At 47.0% G+C, this 19,156-nt stretch overlaps 1 protein-coding gene across 4 annotated transcripts in view; it reads right to left on the reverse strand.

Annotated features, from left to right (window-relative positions):
* Positions 1–19,156, reverse strand: part of CHD6 (chromodomain helicase DNA binding protein 6) — a 522,916-nt gene that overhangs the window by 297,614 nt on the left and 206,146 nt on the right. For all 4 annotated transcript variants that reach the window (XM_063960191.1, XM_063960189.1, XM_063960190.1 and 1 more), the window contains 2 exons: positions 4,801–4,942; positions 2,388–2,537 (listed from right to left, as the gene is read on the reverse strand). In XM_063960191.1, the coding sequence (XP_063816261.1) occupies positions 2,388–2,537; positions 4,801–4,942 (292 nt within the window). The remainder of the gene's footprint in view (positions 1–2,387; positions 2,538–4,800; positions 4,943–19,156) is intronic.

Raw genomic sequence — 19,156 nt, forward strand, 5'->3', positions numbered from 1 at the left:
TAATACTGCGCCTAATTTGTGCCCCCCTCTCTTTTTTAACCCTTTCTGTAGTGTAGTGACTGCAGGGGAGAGCCAGGGAGCTTCCCTCCAACGGAGCTGTGAGGGAAAATGGCGCCAGTGTGCTGAGGAGATATCGGCGGCCTTATCTCCCGTTTTTTTATGTATTTTGGCAGGGGTTAAATGCATCCATATAGCCCAGGAGCTATATGTGATGCATTTTTTGACATCCAAGGTGTTTATTATTGCGTCTCAGGGCGCCCCACCCAGCGCCCTGCACCCTCAGTGACCGGAGTGTGAAGTGTGCTGAGAGCAATGGCGCACAGCTGCAGTGCTGTGCGCTACCTTGTTGAAGACAGGACGTCTTCTGCCGCCGATTTTCCGGACCTCTTCTGCCTTCTGGCTCTGTAAGGGGGCCGGCGGCGCGGCTCTGGGACCCATCCAAGCTGGGCCTGTGATCGTCCCTCTGGAGCCAATGTCCAGTAGCCTAAGAAGCCCAATCCACTCTGCACGCAGGTGAGTTCGCTTCTTCTCCCCTTAGTCCCTCGATGCAGTGAGCCTGTTGCCAGCAGGTCTCACTGAAAATAAAAAACCTAAACTAAAACTTTCACTAAGAAGCTCAGGAGAGCCCCTAGTGTGCACCCTTCTCGTTCGGGCACAGAGATCTAACTGAGGCTTGGAGGAGGGTCATAGGGAGAGGAGCCAGTGCACACCAGATAGTCCTAAAGCTTTCTTTAGATGTGCCCAGTCTCCTGCGGAGCCGCTATTCCCCATAGTCCTTACGGAGTCCCCAGCATCCACTTAGGACGTTAGAGAAAAGTCATTCCGTCAACAGCACCATTAGCAATAAAAAGCACAAGATGGAGGGACAAAACTTTAAAAGGTTGACACAACCACGATATGCCAGTAGCAGCAAATATTCCAAAGGCTTGATGAGCATGACTGTAATGTGTTCCACTTTGTGTACACATCATATTCTATTTAGAATGACGGGGGAAGGCATTTGGTTCGTTTTTAGCAGGGTGCTATCTGGCATGTCATAGTACTTTTAATATGTCAAATAATTGTTTCCCTTTGTAGATCATGGTGCCGGTTTGTGATAGCAATAATTTATTTTTTATTTTTAAATACAGATTTGTCCTTATTTTTCTATAATTTTTGCAACATATGGCGTAACTTGGTGTGAAGTAGATGCTCCTCCGCGGGTAAAGATTCTCAAACTTCTTTCAGAAAATGTGTGTGTTATCCGTATTGTAGCTGCACAAAAAGTTGCTCAGTTGACCAGTCACACTATAGGAGTACTTCTGTTTCAAATGAACTGGTATGAAGTTGAATATTTGGCAGTACGATTTGTGATGTGAGACATGACATGGTCGTTCTTCTAGAAACTCTATCAAACCCAGATTAGTGACATACAGTAGTCGCACACAGCATTACATAACGTGCAAGCACCAGTAGTCAGTGTATCCATGCATTGTACTTTTGATGTAACAAAGATGTATATTTTGAAAAAATATATATGGCAGGATACTGGATGTGGCTAAATCGCAAAGTCCATGGCACACCAAAGAGGCTATTGAGTGCAATTTGAGAAAAGGTCTATGTAGACACATCTGAAACTGGGATGTGCACGTTGGTTATCCCATCTTTCCAAGTTTGTGATGTGAAACCTCTAATTAATGTTCTCAAAAAAAGGGAACATTGTTGAAGTGACTGACTGCGCAGAGGATGTTGGTGTTTTTAGTCTGTACTGTTTTAACATTACTGTAATTGTGCTGTAACTATTTGAAATGCAGTTAATCCTGCTAATTAGAGTTGCTTATTATCTTCAATTTGGTGTTCAGCCATGGGGGCAGAAAAAAGGACAGAAAAATGAACAACAATTGTTGGGAACAACTTACCAACTGAAGAATATTTTTTATAATCACCTGCCATCGTTACTCAACACAAATCAAGGTTCAGCAAGACTCTAAGAGCCCCCCTTACTCTTATCAGAAGTGCTGACAATTTCTGGTACGTAATGTGCAAACTATCAGCTGTCTGTAAATGGCTCGTTTCTGGACCCTGTGTGGTCCCGTCATCAGGAGTCTGCTGTAGTACTGCTACATGTATGGTTGTAACAAAGTGAAACAATTTTGAAGAAAGTAACAAACAAAGGTCAGGTAGTCCTTTTTTAAGCAGCAGGAACTGTGTGTGATTAAAGCAAAGTGCCCATGCAAGTTGATTTACATCACAGAGTGCCGGATTTAAATATATGTGTATATATATATATATATATCATAATGGTTTGATTTCTCTCTAACACCATTGTCTACTAAAGTTAGTTTTTCTTTCAGAGGACATATATTGTATGTGTCTGCCTAATATGCACGTCCAGCTGAAAGCCTTACCTCAGCTTGCCAGGCCAGTGTGGACGCAGACAGTGCAGATGCTCTCCCAGCTCCCAACACAGCGATAGTTTCGCCATCATCATCCACCACTTTGAAATCCAGGTCTTCATTATACTTTCTACGCTTCACCTGCCGGCCAGACCTCCGTTTCTGTACAGGGGATAAGTGTATGAAGTGTTTGTGACAGAAAAACACTAGACAGTAGAGCACATTTATAACACCCCTATCCCCCACCAAAAAAACAAAAAGAAAAAAGAAACAAACACCTGCACACATGAAGCAAGTATATCAGACATAACAATATTCTCTAGATCAGTGGTTCTCAAACTCGGTCCTCAGGACACCACACAGTGCATGTTTTGCAGGTAACCCAGCAAGTGCACAGGTGTATTAATTACTCACAGACATATTTTAAAAGGTCCACAGGTGGAGCTAATTATTTCACTTGCGATTCAGTGAGGAGACCTGCAAAACATGCACTGTGTGTGGTCCTGAGGACCGAGTTTGAGAACCTGTGCTCTAGATCAGGGGTTCTCAAACTCGGTCCTCAGGACCCCACACAGTGCATGTTTTGCAGGTAACCCAGCAAGTGCACAGGTGTATTAATTACTCACTGACACATTTTAAAAGGTCCACAGGTGGAGCTAATTATTTAACTTGTGATTCTGCGAGGAGACCTACAAAACATGCACTGTGTGGGGTCCTGAGGACCGAGTTTGAGAACCTGTGCTCTAGATTATTTTAGGAGGCACTCCAGGGAGAAGTTCAGCAGCAATTTGAAGTCTTTTAATTGTACTTGTCAATTTTTTATAAATTAATTACAAAAGAAACAAAAAGCATATGTTGTACTTTCTAGATTTATGGGAAAGGTTTTGGGGTATATTCAATTGCCGGAATTCGACCGTTTTTTGGATTCGACACAATTCGACAGGTGAAACCCTCCCGCCGGGACACAAATTCGACATATTCAATAAATAACGGATTCGACAGTCCCGCTGTCGAAAAACGGACCAATTGACGAATAGTGGGCGGCCTGGATTCGACTTCATGGACCTCACAAAAGTGTTCAATAAATCCTGGGGGGAAAAATGCGTGGGGTCCCCCCTCCTAAGCATAACCAGCCTCGGGCTCTTTGAGCCGGTCCTGGTTGTAAAAATACGGGGGGGAAATTGACAGGGGTTCCCCCATATTTAAACAACCAGCACCGGGCTCTGCGCATGGTCCTGGTGCAAAAAATACGGGGGACAAAAGACGTAGGGGTCCCCTGTATTTTTTATACCAGCACCGTACACACATACAATAATGACTGGAACTGTATGCGTCTGTACGGGCTTCTACTGGATTGCGAAGTCATCCATACAAAATTATACAGTACATAATATGCGACCTCCAGATAACGACCGGTGCAGGAGTGTTATAAGCCGTTTATCATCTAGCACTTCTACAGCACTGCATACAACCCTCCTATACAATAAATGGGAGTACGGGACAGCTGTTGTATAGATGTGTACCCAGCTTTTGGAGAGTCTTCATAGGGGAAGAAAATACTCATAAGGACATACAATTTTAAGAGGTTGCTACTCTTGTTGAACATTTTATTTTCTGCTGAAAAAAATGGCTCGACACATCGGGAATATTTTTTAATGGCATTGTGACAACATGTGATGACACAGCTGGCGCGTCGTGTCGCTCAGTGGTAAAAGACACGTGGTTACTTTCCTAGCCCTGGTCCTACACATGGACTTCACCAATTGCCAATATGTTATTAGTTATATGTTAGGCAATATTGTATTATATTGTATGATGTTATTGTTACAAGGGTACAGTTATGTTTTCGATGTATATATATATGAATGTATTGGTTATTGTGTTATAGTTGTAAAATAATGTTTCCCCCATGTGACTGATCAGATAACCTGTGTATTTGCTGTTGGGTAGATACAGCCAGTCTCAGATGTCAGGCCATACAACCCCCTCATTCTTCCCCACACAATGGATTCCAGGCCACACAATCAGATTAAGTAAAGTCAATTTAGTTAACATCTATTGTGGCCTAGGGGACATGCCTGGGCATGTGAAAGTAGGTTTACTCTGAAACTGTTCTGGGGGTGTCGCCTTATTGTAGGAAAGACAAAGGTTTTGATAATAGCAAAGAGGGGAGGTGAGAGAGATCTGGGAGAGAAGGTCAGAGAGTGGCAGGAGACTGACTAAGAAGTAATGTTCTGTCAGGAGTTCCAGGAGGGATTGTCGTGTAGAATTGGATCACAGAAGTGTGCTGAGCTGTTTATAACCCATTCTGTTCAATAAACCACTGTTGGTTTTTCATCTACCACCATGACTGAGTGATTTGGAACCCAGTATCCTCACAGGCATATAGGAAGGAAACGCTAAAAAAAGATATGGAAGCATGTACCTGACTGTCAAGTGACTCTGTTGACTCCTCTGTGCTCTGAGAGTTCAGCATGGACATCTCACTCTCCAGGCTCTCTTCACATAATTCAGCTTTCCTCTTTCCTTTCTTCTTTTTCTCTACTGGCATTGGTCCCTGTTCTTTGCTGTAGGGTAAAAAACAAGATGTCTGGCCTTATAACTGCACTAAATCTAATCCTATATTTGTCTATCATTGTCAGTGTTGGATATAGCTATAGTGTTGGGATGGTTTTGGCACCCTTCCACCATCCTGCCCTTTTATCTCCAAAGTTGCACATGTAGAGAACAAAAAAAAAATAAGATTTTAAACCTACCGGTAAATCTTTTTCTCCTAGTCCGTAGAGGATGCTGGGGACTCCGTAAGGACCATGGGGTATAGACGGGCTCCGCAGGAGATACGGGCACTATAAAGAACTTTAGAACGGGTGTGCACTGGATCATCCCTCTATGCCCCTCCTCCAGACCTCAGTTAAAGAAACTGTGCCCAGAGGAGATGGACAATACGAGAAAAGGATTTTGTTAATCTAAGGGCAAGATTCATACTAGCCCACACCATCCACACCGTATAACCTGACATATACGCAAAAAACAGTATCAACTAAAGACTGATCTCAACTGTAACATAACCCTTATGGAAGCAACAACTATATACAAGCCTTGCAGATTTTGTCCGCACTGGGACGGGCGCCCAGCATCCTCTACGGACTAGGAGAAAAAGATTTACCAGTAGGTTTAAAATCTTATTTTCTCGTACGTCCTAGAGGATGCTGGGGACTCCGTAAGGACCATGGGGTTTATACCAAAGCACCAGACCGGGCGGGAGAGTGCGGACGACTCTGCAGCACCGACTGAGCAAACGCAAGGTCCTCATCAGCCAGGGTATCAAAGTTATAGAACTTTGCAAAAGTGTTTGAACCTGACCAGGCAGCTGCTTGGCAAAGCTATAAAGCCGAGACGCCTCGGGCAGCCGCCCAATAAGAGGTCACCTTCCTAGTGGAATGGGCCTTTACTGACTTTGTTAACGGCAATGCCGCCGTAGAATGAGCCTGCTGAATCGTGTTACAGATCCAGCGAGAAATAGTCTGCTTTGAAGCAGGAGCGCCAACTTTGTTGGCTGCATATAGGACAAACAGTGCTTCTGTTTTTCCTAACTCGAGCCGTCCAGACTACATAGATTTTTAAGGCCCTGACTACATCCAGGGACTTGGAATCCTCCAAGTCACCCATAGCCACAGGCACCACAATAGGTTGGTTCATATGAAATGAAGAAACCACCTTAGGCAAAAATTGAGGATGAGTCCTCAACTCTGCTCTATCCACATGGAAGGTCAAATAGGGGCTCTTATGAGACAAGGCCGCCAATTCGGACACCCGCCTTGCAGATGCCAAGGCCAACAACATGACCACCTTCCAAGTGAGAAAATTCAATTCAACAGTTTGAAGAGGTTCAAACCAGTGAGACTGCAGGAACCGTAACACCACGTTAAGGTCCCAGGGTGCCACTGGGGGCACAAAAGGAGGCTGGATGTGCAGCACTCCCTTTACAAAAGTCTGGACTTCTGCGAGAGAAGCCAATTCCTTCTGAAAGAAAATAGATAGGGCCGAAATCTGTACCTTAATGGAGCCTACTTTTATAGGCCCATATCCACTCCTGTCTGTAGAAAGTGGAGAAAACGGCCCAGATGGAAATCTTCCGTAGAAGCATTCTTGGCTTCACACCAAGAAACATATTTCCTCCAGATACGGTAATAAAGGCTAGGAAGGAGGTGACGGCAAAACATTATCAGTGTAGGGAGGACTTCCTCCGGAATACCTTTCACAGCTAGGATTCGGTGATCAACCGCCATGCCGTCAAACGTAGCCGCGATAAGTCTTGGAACACGCAGGGCCCCTGTTGTAACAGGTCCTCCCTGAGAGGAAGAGACCATGGATCTTCTGTGAGCATCTCCTGAAGATCTGAATACCAGGCCCTTCGAGGCCAATCTGGAACAATGAGGATTGTTCTCACTCTTTTTTGTCTTATGATCAATATTTGTGAGATGAGAGGAAAAGGGGGGGAACACACAGACCGACTGAAACACCCACGGTGTCACCAGGGCGTCCACCGCTACTGCCTGAGGGTCCCTTGACCTGGCACAATACCTCCAAAGCTTTTTGTTGAGGCGTGACGCTATCATGTTTATGTGAGGAATTCCCCGAAGACTTATCTCTGTAAAAACGTCTTGATGAAGTCCCCACTCTCCTGGATGGAGATCGTGTCTGCTGAGGAAGTCTGCTTCCCAGTTGTCCACTCCCAGAATGAAGACCGCTGACAGAGCGCTAACGTGATTTTCCGCCCAGCGCAGAATCCTGGTGGCTTCCGCCATTGCCACTCTGCTCCTTGTCCCGCCTTGGCGGTTTACATGGGCTACGGCTGTGACGTTGTCTGATTGAATCAGAACTGGTAGGTCGCGAAGAAGATTCTCCGCTTGTCGTAGGCCGTTGTATATGGCCCTCAAATCCAGTACGTTGATGTGTAGACAAGCCTTCTGGCTTGACCATAGGCCCTGAAAACTTCTTCCTTGTGTGACTGCTCCTCATTCTCGGAGGCTCGCGTCCGTGGTCACCAGAACCCAGTCTTGAATACCGAACCTGCGACCCTCTAGAAGGTGAGCACTTTGCAGGCACCACAGGAGAGACACCCTGGCCCGGGGGGACAGGCTTATCTTCTGATGTATTAGTAGATGGGACCCTGACCACTTGTCCAGGAGATCCCACTGAAACGTCCTTGCATGAAACCTGCCAAAGGGGATGGCCTCGTAGGCTGCCACCATTTTCCCCAGAACTCGAGTGCATTGATGAACAGACACTCTTTTTGGTTTTAGCAAATCTCTGACCATGTTCTGGAGGTCCTGGGCTTTTTTCATCGAGAGATAAACCCTCTTCTGTTCCGTGTCCAGAATCATGCCTAGGAACGATAGTCGAGTCGTTGGAATCGATTGTGACTTTGGCAGATTGAGAATCCAACCGTGTTGTTGTAGCACTCTCAGGGAGAGCGACACGCTCTTCTGCAATTGATCTCTCGATCATGCTTTTATCAGGAGATCGTCCAAGTATGGGATAATTGTGACTCCCTGCCTGCGCAGGAGCACTATCATCTCCGCCATCACCTTGGTGAAAATCTTCGGGCCCGTGGAAAGCCCAAACGGCAATGTCTGAAACTGGAAATGACAGTCCCGTACAGCGAATCTCAGGTACGCCTGATGAAGTGGATATATGGGGACATGAAGGTATGCATCCTTTATGTTGAGTGACACCATAAAATCCCCCCCTTCCAGACTGGAGATCGCAGCCCGGAGCGATTCCATCTTGAATTTTAACTTTTTCAAGTACAGGTTTAGGGATTTTAGATTTAAAATGGGTCTGACCGAACCATCCGGCATCGGGACCACGAACAGGGTCGAATAGTACCCTTTCCCCTGTTGAACTAGCGGAACCTTGACAATCACTTGCTGTTGATACAGCTTTTGAATTGCAGCTAACACGATTTCCATCTCTGGGGAAGAAACTGTCAAGGCCAACTTGAAAAATCGACGAGGGGGCACCTCTTCGAATTCCAGTTTGTAGCCTTGTGATACAATATCCATCGCCCAAGGATCCACATCTGACAGAACCCAGACCTGGCTGAAGAGTCGAAGACGTGCCCCCACCGGTGTGGACTCCCTCAGTGGAGCCCCAGCGTCATGCGGTGGATTTAGTAGAAGCCGGGGAGGACATCTGCTCCTGGGAACTAGCCGGAGCAGAAGTTCTCTTTCTTCTACCCTTACCTCTGGCGAGGAAAGATGAGCCCCGACCTCTTCTGGACTTACGCGACCGAAAGGACTGCATCTGATATTGTGGAGTTTTCTTTTGCTGCGGGAGAACAAAAGGCAAAAACTAAGATTTTACTTAACGATAAATCTATTTCTCGTAGTCCGTAGTGGATGCTGGGGACTCCGTCAGGACCATGGGGGATTAGCGGCTCCGCAGGAGACAGGGCACAAAAGTAAGCTTTTAGGATCACATGGTGTGTACTGGCTCCTCCCCCTATGACCCTCCTCCAAGCCTCAGTTAGGTACTGTGCCCGGACGAGCGTACACAATAAGGAAGGATCTTGAATCCCGGGTAAGACTCATACCAGCCACACCAATCACACCGTACAACCTGTGATTTGAACCCAGTTAACAGTATGATAACAACGAAGGAGCCTCTGAAAAGATGGCTCACAACAATAATAACCCGATTTTTGTAACAATAATTATGTACAAGTAATGCAGACAATCCGCACTTGGGATGGGCGCCCATCATCCACTACGGACTACGAGAAATAGATTTATCGGTAAGTAAAATCTTATTTTCTCTAACGTCCTAGTGGATGCTGGGGACTCCGTCAGGACCATGGGGATTATACCAAAGCTCCCAAACGGGCGGGAGAGTGCGGATGACTCTGCAGCACCGAATGAGAGAAACTCCAGGTCCTCCTCAGCCAGGGTATCAAATTTGTAGAATTTTACAAACGTGTTCCCCCCTGACCACGTAGCTGCTCGGCAAAGTTGTAAAGCCGAGATACCTCGGGCAGCCGCCCAAGATGAGCCCACCTTCCTTGTGGAATGGGCATTTACAGATTTTGGCTGTGGCAGGCCTGCCACATAATGTGCAAGCTGAATTGTACTACAAATCCAACGAGCAATAGTCTGCTTAGAAGCAGGAGCACCCAGCTTTTTGGGTGCATACAATATAAACAGCAAGTCAGACTTTCTGACTCCAGCCGTCCCGGAATTATATATATATATATATATATATTTTCAGGGCCCTGACAACGTCTAGCAACTTGGAGTCCTCCAAGTCCCTAGTAGCCGCAGGCACCACAATAGGTTGTTTCAGGTGAAACGCTGACACCACCTTAGGAAGAAACTGGGGACAAGTCCGCAGTTCTGCCCTGTCCGAATGGAAAATTAAATATGGACTTTTGTAAGACAAAGCCGCCAATTCTGACAATCGCCTGGCCGAGGCCAGGGCCAACAGCATGGTCACTTTCCATGTGAGATATTTCAAATCCACAGATTTGAGCGGTTCAAACCAATATGATTTGAGGAATCCCAACACTACGTTGAGATCCCACGGTGCCACTGGAGGCACAAAAGGGGCTGTATATGCAATACTCCCTTGACAAACGTCTGGACTTCAGGAACCGAAGCCAATTCTTTCTGGAAGAAAATCTACAGGGCCGAAACTTGAACCTTAATGGACCCCAATTTGAGGCTCATAGACACTCCTGTTTGCAGGAAGTGCAGAAATCGACCTAGTTGAAATTTCTTCGTGGGGCCTTCCTGGCCTCACCCACGCAACATATTTTCACCACATGTGGTGATAACGTTGTGCGGTCACCTCCTTCCTGGCTTTGACCAGGGTAGGTATGACCTCTTCCGAAATGCCTTTTCCCTTAGGATCCGGCGTTCAACCGCCATGCCGTCAAACGCAGCCGCGGTAAGTCTTGGAACAGACATGGTACTTGCTGAAGCAAGTCCCTTCTTAGCTCCCGAGGCCATAAGTCCTCTGTGAGCATCTCTTGAAGTTCCGGGTACCAAGTCCCTCTTGGCCAATCCGGAGCCACGAGTATAGTTCTTACTCCTCTACGTCTTATAATTCTCAATACCTTGGTTATGAGAAGCAGAGGAGGGAACACATACACCGACTGTTACACCCACGGTGTTACCAGGACGTCCACAGCTATCGCCTGAAGGTCTCGTGACCTGGCGCAATACCTGTCCCGTTTTTTGTTCGGGCGGGACGCCATCATGTCCACCTTTGGTCTTTCCCAACGGTTCACAATCATGCGGAAAACTTCCCGATGAAGTTCCCACTCTCCCGGGTGGAGGTCGTGCCTGCTGAGGAAGTCTGCTTCCCAGTCGTCCACTCCCGGAATGAACACTGCTGACAGTGCTATCACATGATTTTCCGCCTAGCGAAAAATCCTTGCAGTTTTGCCACTGCCCTCCTGCTTCTTGTGCCGCCCTTTCTGTTTACGTGGGCGACTGCCGTGATGTTATCCCACTGGATCAATACCGGCTGACCTTGAAGCAGAGGTCTTGCTAAGCTTAGAGCATTATAAATTTGCTCTTAGCTCCAGTATATTTATGTGGAGAGAATTCTCCAGACTTGATCACACTCCATGGAAATGTTTTCCCTGTGTGACTGCTCCGCAGCCTCTCAGGCTGGCCTCCTTGGTCACCAGCATCCAATCCTGAATGCCGAATCTGCGGCCCTCTAGAAGATGAGCACTCTGTAATCACCACAGGAGAGACACCCTTGTCCTTGGATATAGGGTTATCCGCTGATGCATCTGAAGATGCGATCCGGACCATTTGTCCAGCAGATCCCACTGAAGAGTTCTTGCGTGAAATCTGCCGAATGGAATCGCTTCGTAATAAGCCACCATTTTTACCAGGACTCTTGTGCAATGATGCACTGACACTTTTCCTGGTTTTAGGAGGATCCCGATTAGCTCGGATAACTCCCTGGCTTTCTCCTCTGGGAGAAACACCTTTTTCTGGACTGTGTCCAGAATCATCCCTAGGACCAGCAGACGTGTCGTCGGAACAACTGCGGTTTTGGAATATTTAGAATCCACCCGTGCGGTCGTAGAACTACTTGAGATAGTGCTACTCCGACCTCCAACTGTTCTCTGGACCTTGTTCTTATCAGGAGGTCGTCCATTTTCTTTGAAGACGAATCCTCATTTCGGTCATTACCTTGGTAAGGACCCGGGGTGCCTTGGACAATCCAACGGCATCGTCTGAAACTGATAGTGACAGTTCTGTACCACGAACCTGAGGTACCCTTGGTGAGAAAGGCAAATTTTGGGACATGGAGGTAAGCATCCCTTATGTCCCGGGACACCATCTAGTCCCCTTCTTCCCGGTTCGCTATCACTGCTCTGAGTGACTGCATCTGGATTTGAACCTTTGTAAGTGTTCAAATATTTCAGATTTAGAATAGGTCTCACCTAGCCTTCTGGCTTCAGTACCACCATATAGTGTGGAATAATACCCCTTTTCTTGTTGTAGGAGGGGTAATTTTATTATCACCTGCTGGGAATACAGCTTGTGAATTGTTTTCAATACTGCCTCCCTGTCGGAGGGAGACATTGGTACAGCAGACTACAGGAACCTGCGAGGGGGAAACGTCTCGACATTCCAATCTGTACCCCTTGGATACTACTTGTAGGATCCAGGGGTCCTGTACGGTCCCAGCGTCATGCTGAGAACTTGGTAGAAGCGGTGGAGGGCTTCTGTTCCTGGGAATGGGCTGCCTGCTGCAGTCTTCTTCCCTTTCCTCTATCCCTGGGCAGATATGACTCTTATAGGGACGAAAGGACTGAGGCTGAAAAGACGGTGTCTTTTTCTGCAGAGATGTGATTTAGGGTAAAAAACGGTGGATTTTCCAGCAGTTGCCGTGGCCACCAGGTCCCATGGACCGACCCCAAATAATTCCTCCCCTTTATACGGCAATACATCTTTGTGCCGTTTGGAATCTGCATCACCTGACCACTGTCGTGTCCATAAACATCTTCTTGCAGATATGGACATCGCATTTACTCTTGATGCCAGAGTGCAAATATCCCTCTGCGCATCTCGCATATATAGAAATGCATCCTTTAAATGCTCTATAGTCAATAAAATACTGTCCCTGTCAAGGGTATCAATATTTTTAGTCAGGGAATCCGACCAAGCCACCTCAGCTCTGCACATCCAGGCTGAGGCGATCGCTGGTCGCAGTATAACACCCGCATGTGTGTGTATACTTTTTAGGATATTTTCCAGCCTCCTATCAGCTGGCTCCTTAAGTACGGCCCTATCTGTAGATGGTACCGCCACTTGTTCTGATAAGCATGTGAGCGCCTTATCCACCCTAAGGGGTGTTTCCCAACGCGCCCTAACTTCTGGCGGGAAAGGGTATACCGCCAATAATTTTCTATCGGGGGAAACCCACGCATCATCACATACTTCATTTAATTTATCTGATTCAGGAAAAACTACAGGTAGTTTTTTCACATCCCACATAATACCCTTTTTTGTGGTACTTGTAGTATCAGAAATATGTAACACCTCCTTCATTGCCCTTAACGTGTGGCCCTAAAGGAAAATACGTTTGTTTCTTCACCGTCGACACTGAAATCAGTGTCCGTGTCTGGGTCTGTGTCGACCGACTGAGGTAAATGGGCGTTTTACAGCCCCTGACGGTGTTTTAGACGCCTGGACAGGTACTAATTTGTTCGCCGGCCGTCTCATGTCGTCAACCGGCTTGCAGCGTGTTGACATTATCACGTAATTCCATAAATAAGCCATCCATTCCGGTGTCGACTCCCTAGAGAGTGACATCCCCATTACAGGCAATTTGCTCCGCCTCCTCACCAACATTTTCCTCATACATGTCGACACACACGTACCGACATACAGCACACACATAGGGGATGCTCTGATAGAGGACAGGACCCACTAGCCCTTTGGGGAGACAGAGGGAGAGTTTGCCAGCACACACCAAAACGCTATAATTATACAGGGACAACCTTTATATAAGTGTTCCTCCCTTATAGCATTTTAATATATATTCATATCGCCAAATCAGTGCCCCCCCTCTCTGTTTTAACCCTGTTTCTGTAGTGCAGTGCAGGGGAGAGCATGGGAGCCTTCCCACCAGCATTTCTGTGAGGGAAAATGGCGCTGTGTGCTGAGGAGAATAGGCCCCGCCCCCTTTTCGGCGGCTTCTTCTCCGGAGTCTGTGATATCTGGCAGGGGTTAAATACATCCATATAGCCTCAAGGGCTATATGTGATGTATTTTTCGCCATACAGGTATTATACATTGCTGCCCAGGGCGCCCCCCCCCGCGCCCTGCACCCTCCGTGACCGCTGTGTGAAGTGTGCTGACAACAATGGCGCACAGCTGCAGTGCTGTGCGCTACCTGATGAAGACTGAAAGTCTCTGCCGCCTGGTTCCGGACCTCTTCAATCTTCAGCATCTGCAAGGGGGGTCGGCGGCGCGGCTCCGGGACGAACCCCAGGGCGAGACCTGTGTTCCGACTCCCTCTGGAGCTAATGGTGTCCAGTAGCCTAAGAAGCCAATCCATCCTGCACGCAGGTGAGTTCACTTCTCTCCCCTAAGTCCCTCGATGCAGTGAGCCTGTTGCCAGCAGGACTCACTGAAAATAAAGAACCTAAAAACTTTTTCTAAGCAACTCTTTAAGAGAGCCACCTAGATTGCACCCTGCTCGGACGGGCACAAAAACCTAACAGAGGCTTGGAGGAGGGTCATAGGGGGAGGAGCCAGTACACACCATGTGATCCTAAAAGCTTACTTTTGTGCCCTGTCTCCTGCGGAGCCGCTAATCCCCCATGGTCCTGACGGAGTCCCCAGCATCCACTAGGACGTTAGAGAAAGGTAGATTTACACGCAGTAGCTGTGGCAACCAGGTCCGCGAGACCTTCCCCAAATAAAACTTCACCTTTGTATGGCAAACCCTCCATACGTTTCTTTGAGTCTGCATCACCCGTCCATTGGCGGGTCCACAGGGCTCGCCTAGCCGAAATCGCCATGTCATTGGCTATCGAACCCAGCAGCCCAACGTCTCTTTGAGCATCCCTCATATATAACACTGCATCTTTAATGTGACCTAAGCTCGATAAAATGGTATCCCTATCTAGGGTATCAAGGTCAGCTGACAAGATATCTGTCCAAGCTGCAACCGCACTACACACCCATGCCGATGCTATTGCCGGTCTGAGCAAAGCGACTGTATGCGCATAAACAGACTTTAAAATAGTTTCCTGTCTGCGATCAGCAGGATCCTTGAGGTCTGCCGTGTCCGGAGACGGTAGCGCCACTTTCTTGGACAGGCGTGTTAAAGCCTTGTCCACCCTGGGTAAGGATTCCCAACGTACCCTGTCCTGTGCAGGGAAAGGATACGCCATAAGAATCCTCTTGGGAATCTGCAGTTTTTTATCTGGAGTTTCCCAAGCTTTTTCAAATAACTCGTTAAGCTCATGGGATGGGGGGAAAGGTTACCTCAGGTTTCTTTTCCTTATACATGCGCACCCTCGTGTCAGGGACCGAGGGGTCATCTGTGATATGCAAAACATCTTTTATTGCATCAATCATATAATGAATACTTTTTGCCACCCTTGGGTGTAACCTCGCTTCATCGTAGTCGACACTGGAGTCAGTGTCCGTGTCAGTATCAGTGTCTGCTATTTGGGATAGGGGACGTTTTTGAGACCCAGAAGGGCCCGGTGACCCAGCCGAAGCCGTGGATTGACTCCCTGCTTTTTCCCTGGACTCAGCTTTGTCCAATCTCTTATGTAATAATGTCACATTTGCATTTAAAACATTCCCCATGTCCATCCAATCATGAGTCGGTGTTGCCGACGGAGACACCACAATCATCTGCTCCACCTCCTCCTTAGCTGAGCCTTCCGCATCAGACATGCCGACACACTCGTACCGACACCCCCACACACACAGGGATAATTTTATAAGGAGACAGTTCCCCAATAATGCCCTTTGGAGAGACAGAGAGAGAGTATGCCAGCACACAACCAGCGCCAACTGACACTGGAAAATAAACTCCAAGATAATAGCGCTTTTATATTAATTACTGTGTTAATACACTCACTGCGCCTTACAAGTGCCTCCCCCTCCTCCTTTCAGCCCTGTGTCACCGTGTTCAGCAGGGGAGAGACCGGGGAGCCAGCTTCTCTGCAGAGCTCTGTGGAGAAAATGGCGCTGGTTAGTGCTGAGGGACCAAGCTCCGCCCCCTCCAGCGGCGGGCTTCGGTCCCGCTCAAAGTATCTCAAAACTGGCGGGGGATTCAAAGAATTACTGCCTCTGCAGTGTCCAGCCTAATAATGCCAGATATAGAGGTTTTATTGCTGCCCAGGGCGCCCCCCCTGCGCCCTGCACCCATCAGTGCCCGCTAGTGTGTGTATCGTGTGGGAGCAATGGCGCGCAGCGGCTTACCTCAGTGAAGATCTGAAGTCTTCTGCCGCCTTGAAGTCTTCTTTTCTTCTTATACTCACCCGGCTTCTATCTTCCGGCTCTGCGAGGAGGACGGCAGCGCGGCTCCGGTACGAACAGCGAGGGGAGACCTGCGTTCCGACTCCCTCTGGAGCTAATGGTGTCCAGTACCTAAGAAGCAGAGCCTATCACTTAAGTATGTCTGCTTCTCTCTCCTCAGTCTCACGATGCAGGGAGCCTGTTGCCAGCAGTGCTCCCTGAAAATAAAAAACCTAACAAAATTCTTTATCAGAGAAACTCAGGAGAGCTCCCCTGTAATGCACCCAATCTCCTCTGGGCACAGGAACTAACTGAGGTCTGGAGGAGGGGCATAGAGGGAGGAGCCAGTGCACACCCATCCTAAAGTTCTTTATAGTGCCCATATCTTCTGCGGAGCCCGTCTATACCCCATGGTCCTTACGGAGTCCCCAGCATCCTCTAGGACGTAAGAGAAAAATTTATCATTTACTATTGAGAAAAACAAATGTCGATGTTCATTCATAATCGGCTTCTAAGTGACTATTGTAAGACAATGAAACAAACAGTCTGAATCGTTTGGATGGTTTACAGCAAACCTCTGTCAGATACTTCATGATATTAGCTGGGAGGGGGGTTAGCCACTAAGTGGGGAGGGTTAGGCTGCAGGGGGCAGGGATAGATTTAGGAAGCGAAAAGGAAGGGGGGGGGGGGGGGTGAGGAGTCAGGGTTAGGCTGTGGCAGGAGAGGATTACTGTCCTCGTAGTCCTTACGGAGTCCCCAGCATCCTCTACGAACTACGAGAAAAAGATTTACCGGTAGGTTTAAAATCTTATTTTGTCAGTATGCATAGTTAAATTTTAGTGCCTATTGCATATGAGTCTGTGTACATTACTGTGGTTTTATTCGCAATGCGTCTGAATATGTTAAATAACTGTATAGAACAGAATGCAATGATATGTACTCCTACATACTTGAAATGTGTTTGTAGTTGATAATATGCTCATATGACTAATGTATAACATGTGACTGACTGCTAGTGTGATTTTTTTTTTCTCTTCATTGCTCGCTTCCACCCCACCATGTGTTTTTTCTGTAATGTTTACCTCCACTGATTGCACACCTTGCCATTGTGCCCTACATGCAGGGTACATCATACTACTACATAAGCATCAGTTTTCCCATATATGAACTTGGCCCTTGTATGGCTCACCTCCCACAGTGTAACCTCCAAAGTGCGCCCAACATGGCTGCCCCATATGGTACACTTGTGGATGGGATGAAAAATACATAGGCCTGATGGTTTTGATGGAACCCTACTCTGAACTGTAGGACTCTGAAATCACCCCCATTTTGTGTCATCACTCCTAGGGGTGGACTATTCCACCCTGGGTAATCCTACGCTGAGCGCCCAAGATGGCTGCCGCACCTGGTACCTTGTGAGGGTGGAATACACAACCCTTGGAAGTTATTACCCAAAATGCCTGCACCAATCCTGCGTTATGCTTTCTGTGGGCTTAAGGTTTTCTTTTATGTCTGTGTTGCTTGTCTATTGTTGTATTACTCAAATCCTCTGTATCATGTGCATTGTTTTTGATGTCTGTAAAGCGCCTTGAGTCCTGTTGGAGAAAGAGCGCTATATAAATAAAATTATCATTATTATTATTACTTTTAAGCTACAAGGGGGAGGGGGGGGGGTGTTAAGTTTAGACGGCACCACTGGGGAGGGTTAGGATTAGGTTGCGTGAAGGGGAAGTTATGGCTAAGGGGGATGGGGATTAGGGGTAAAATACTTAAACAAGTGTTGGTGTTCTGAACATTGGGATGCCACTGTCGGTATTCTGACCGCCAACATCCCAAGCGCCAGGATCCCGATACCATCCCCATTATTATAACCTGTGAGACATCAAATTTATTTTCCAGATGCCAGAGAAAACGTCATATAAATTATGCATGACTGCTTCAGATACTTGAAAATAATCGCTATGGTAGACTTACAGGATCCACAGGATAACATTGGGAAATGAGATAGCGACAGCGGATTGGCACCAAATAATCAAAGCTTTCGGCCTCCCAGAATGCAACGGGCCCGTCCCTATATCACTGCCTCCTGGCTCAGGCAATTCAGTTGTTTTCCAAAGCTCAAGGAAGGTGCATCATATAGAGTCCTAATCAGGCGAGAAGAACACACTTGCACACCCTTCTGTACATGGAGGAAGAGGTTAGTGAGTGAAAGTATACTCAAATCAGGTGCGTCAGGGTGGGATCCCTGTGGACTTAGGAGAAATAGAGTTATCAATGGTAAGTCTACCATAACGATTATTTCTCCGGCAGGGTCCACAGGTTATCCACAGGATAACATTGGGATGTCCCAAAGCAATTTAGTGGTGGGGACGCTCCTGATTGGACATGAGAATCCTTCGCCTGAATTCAGCATCCTGAGAAGCAAAGGTATCAAAAGCATAATGTCTAATGAATGTGTTAATGGAAGACCATATGGCTGCCTTATATATCTGTTCAGCTGAAGCACCACGTTGTGCTGCCCATGACAGACCTACCTTACGAGTAGAGTGAGCAGAGACTTTAGCCGGAACAGGGAGATCAGCTTGAGAATATGCATCTGAAATAGTCATTCGAACCCACCTCGCCAGTGTCTCCTTGTCAGCAGGTCATCCTCTCTTGTGAAATCCGTAGAGAATGAAGAGTGTCTGTTTATCTGATGGCACTGGTACGATCCATGTAGAGCCTTAAAGCACGGACTATGTCCAGTGATGCATCTTCCGCAGAAAGGTCCGACCCTTGGAAGGCTGGGACTACAATTTCTTCGTTAAGGTGAAATTTAGACACCACCTTAGGAAGATACCCAGATTTGGTTCTGAGAACCGCTAAATCTGGATTAAAAAAAAAAAAATCAGAAAAGGAGGGCGACATAACAATGCCCCAAAATCTAAAAATCTTCTAACTTTAGTCCCTAGGCACTGTAGGAGGAACAAAAGGAGGTTGAATGTTCAGCATTCCCTGGAAAAAAGTGCACACATTATGTAGGTTAGCAATATTCTTTTGGAACCATACAGTCAATGCTGACACTTGCACTCTCAAGAAAGCCACCCTTAGACCTTTCTCCATTCCTGCCTGAAGGAAAGCTGGGACTCTGGAAACATTATATTATATTATATTATATATATATATATATATATATATATATATATATATATATATATATCCAGGGAAGTCCTGCACTCACATCAATGTGAGGTCAACAGTGGGGTGCACCCAGTGGAATCCACACATTCA

Source organism: Pseudophryne corroboree, chromosome 3 (genome assembly GCF_028390025.1).
Source record: "Pseudophryne corroboree isolate aPseCor3 chromosome 3, aPseCor3.hap2, whole genome shotgun sequence".
Taxonomy (NCBI): domain Eukaryota; kingdom Metazoa; phylum Chordata; class Amphibia; order Anura; family Myobatrachidae; genus Pseudophryne; species Pseudophryne corroboree.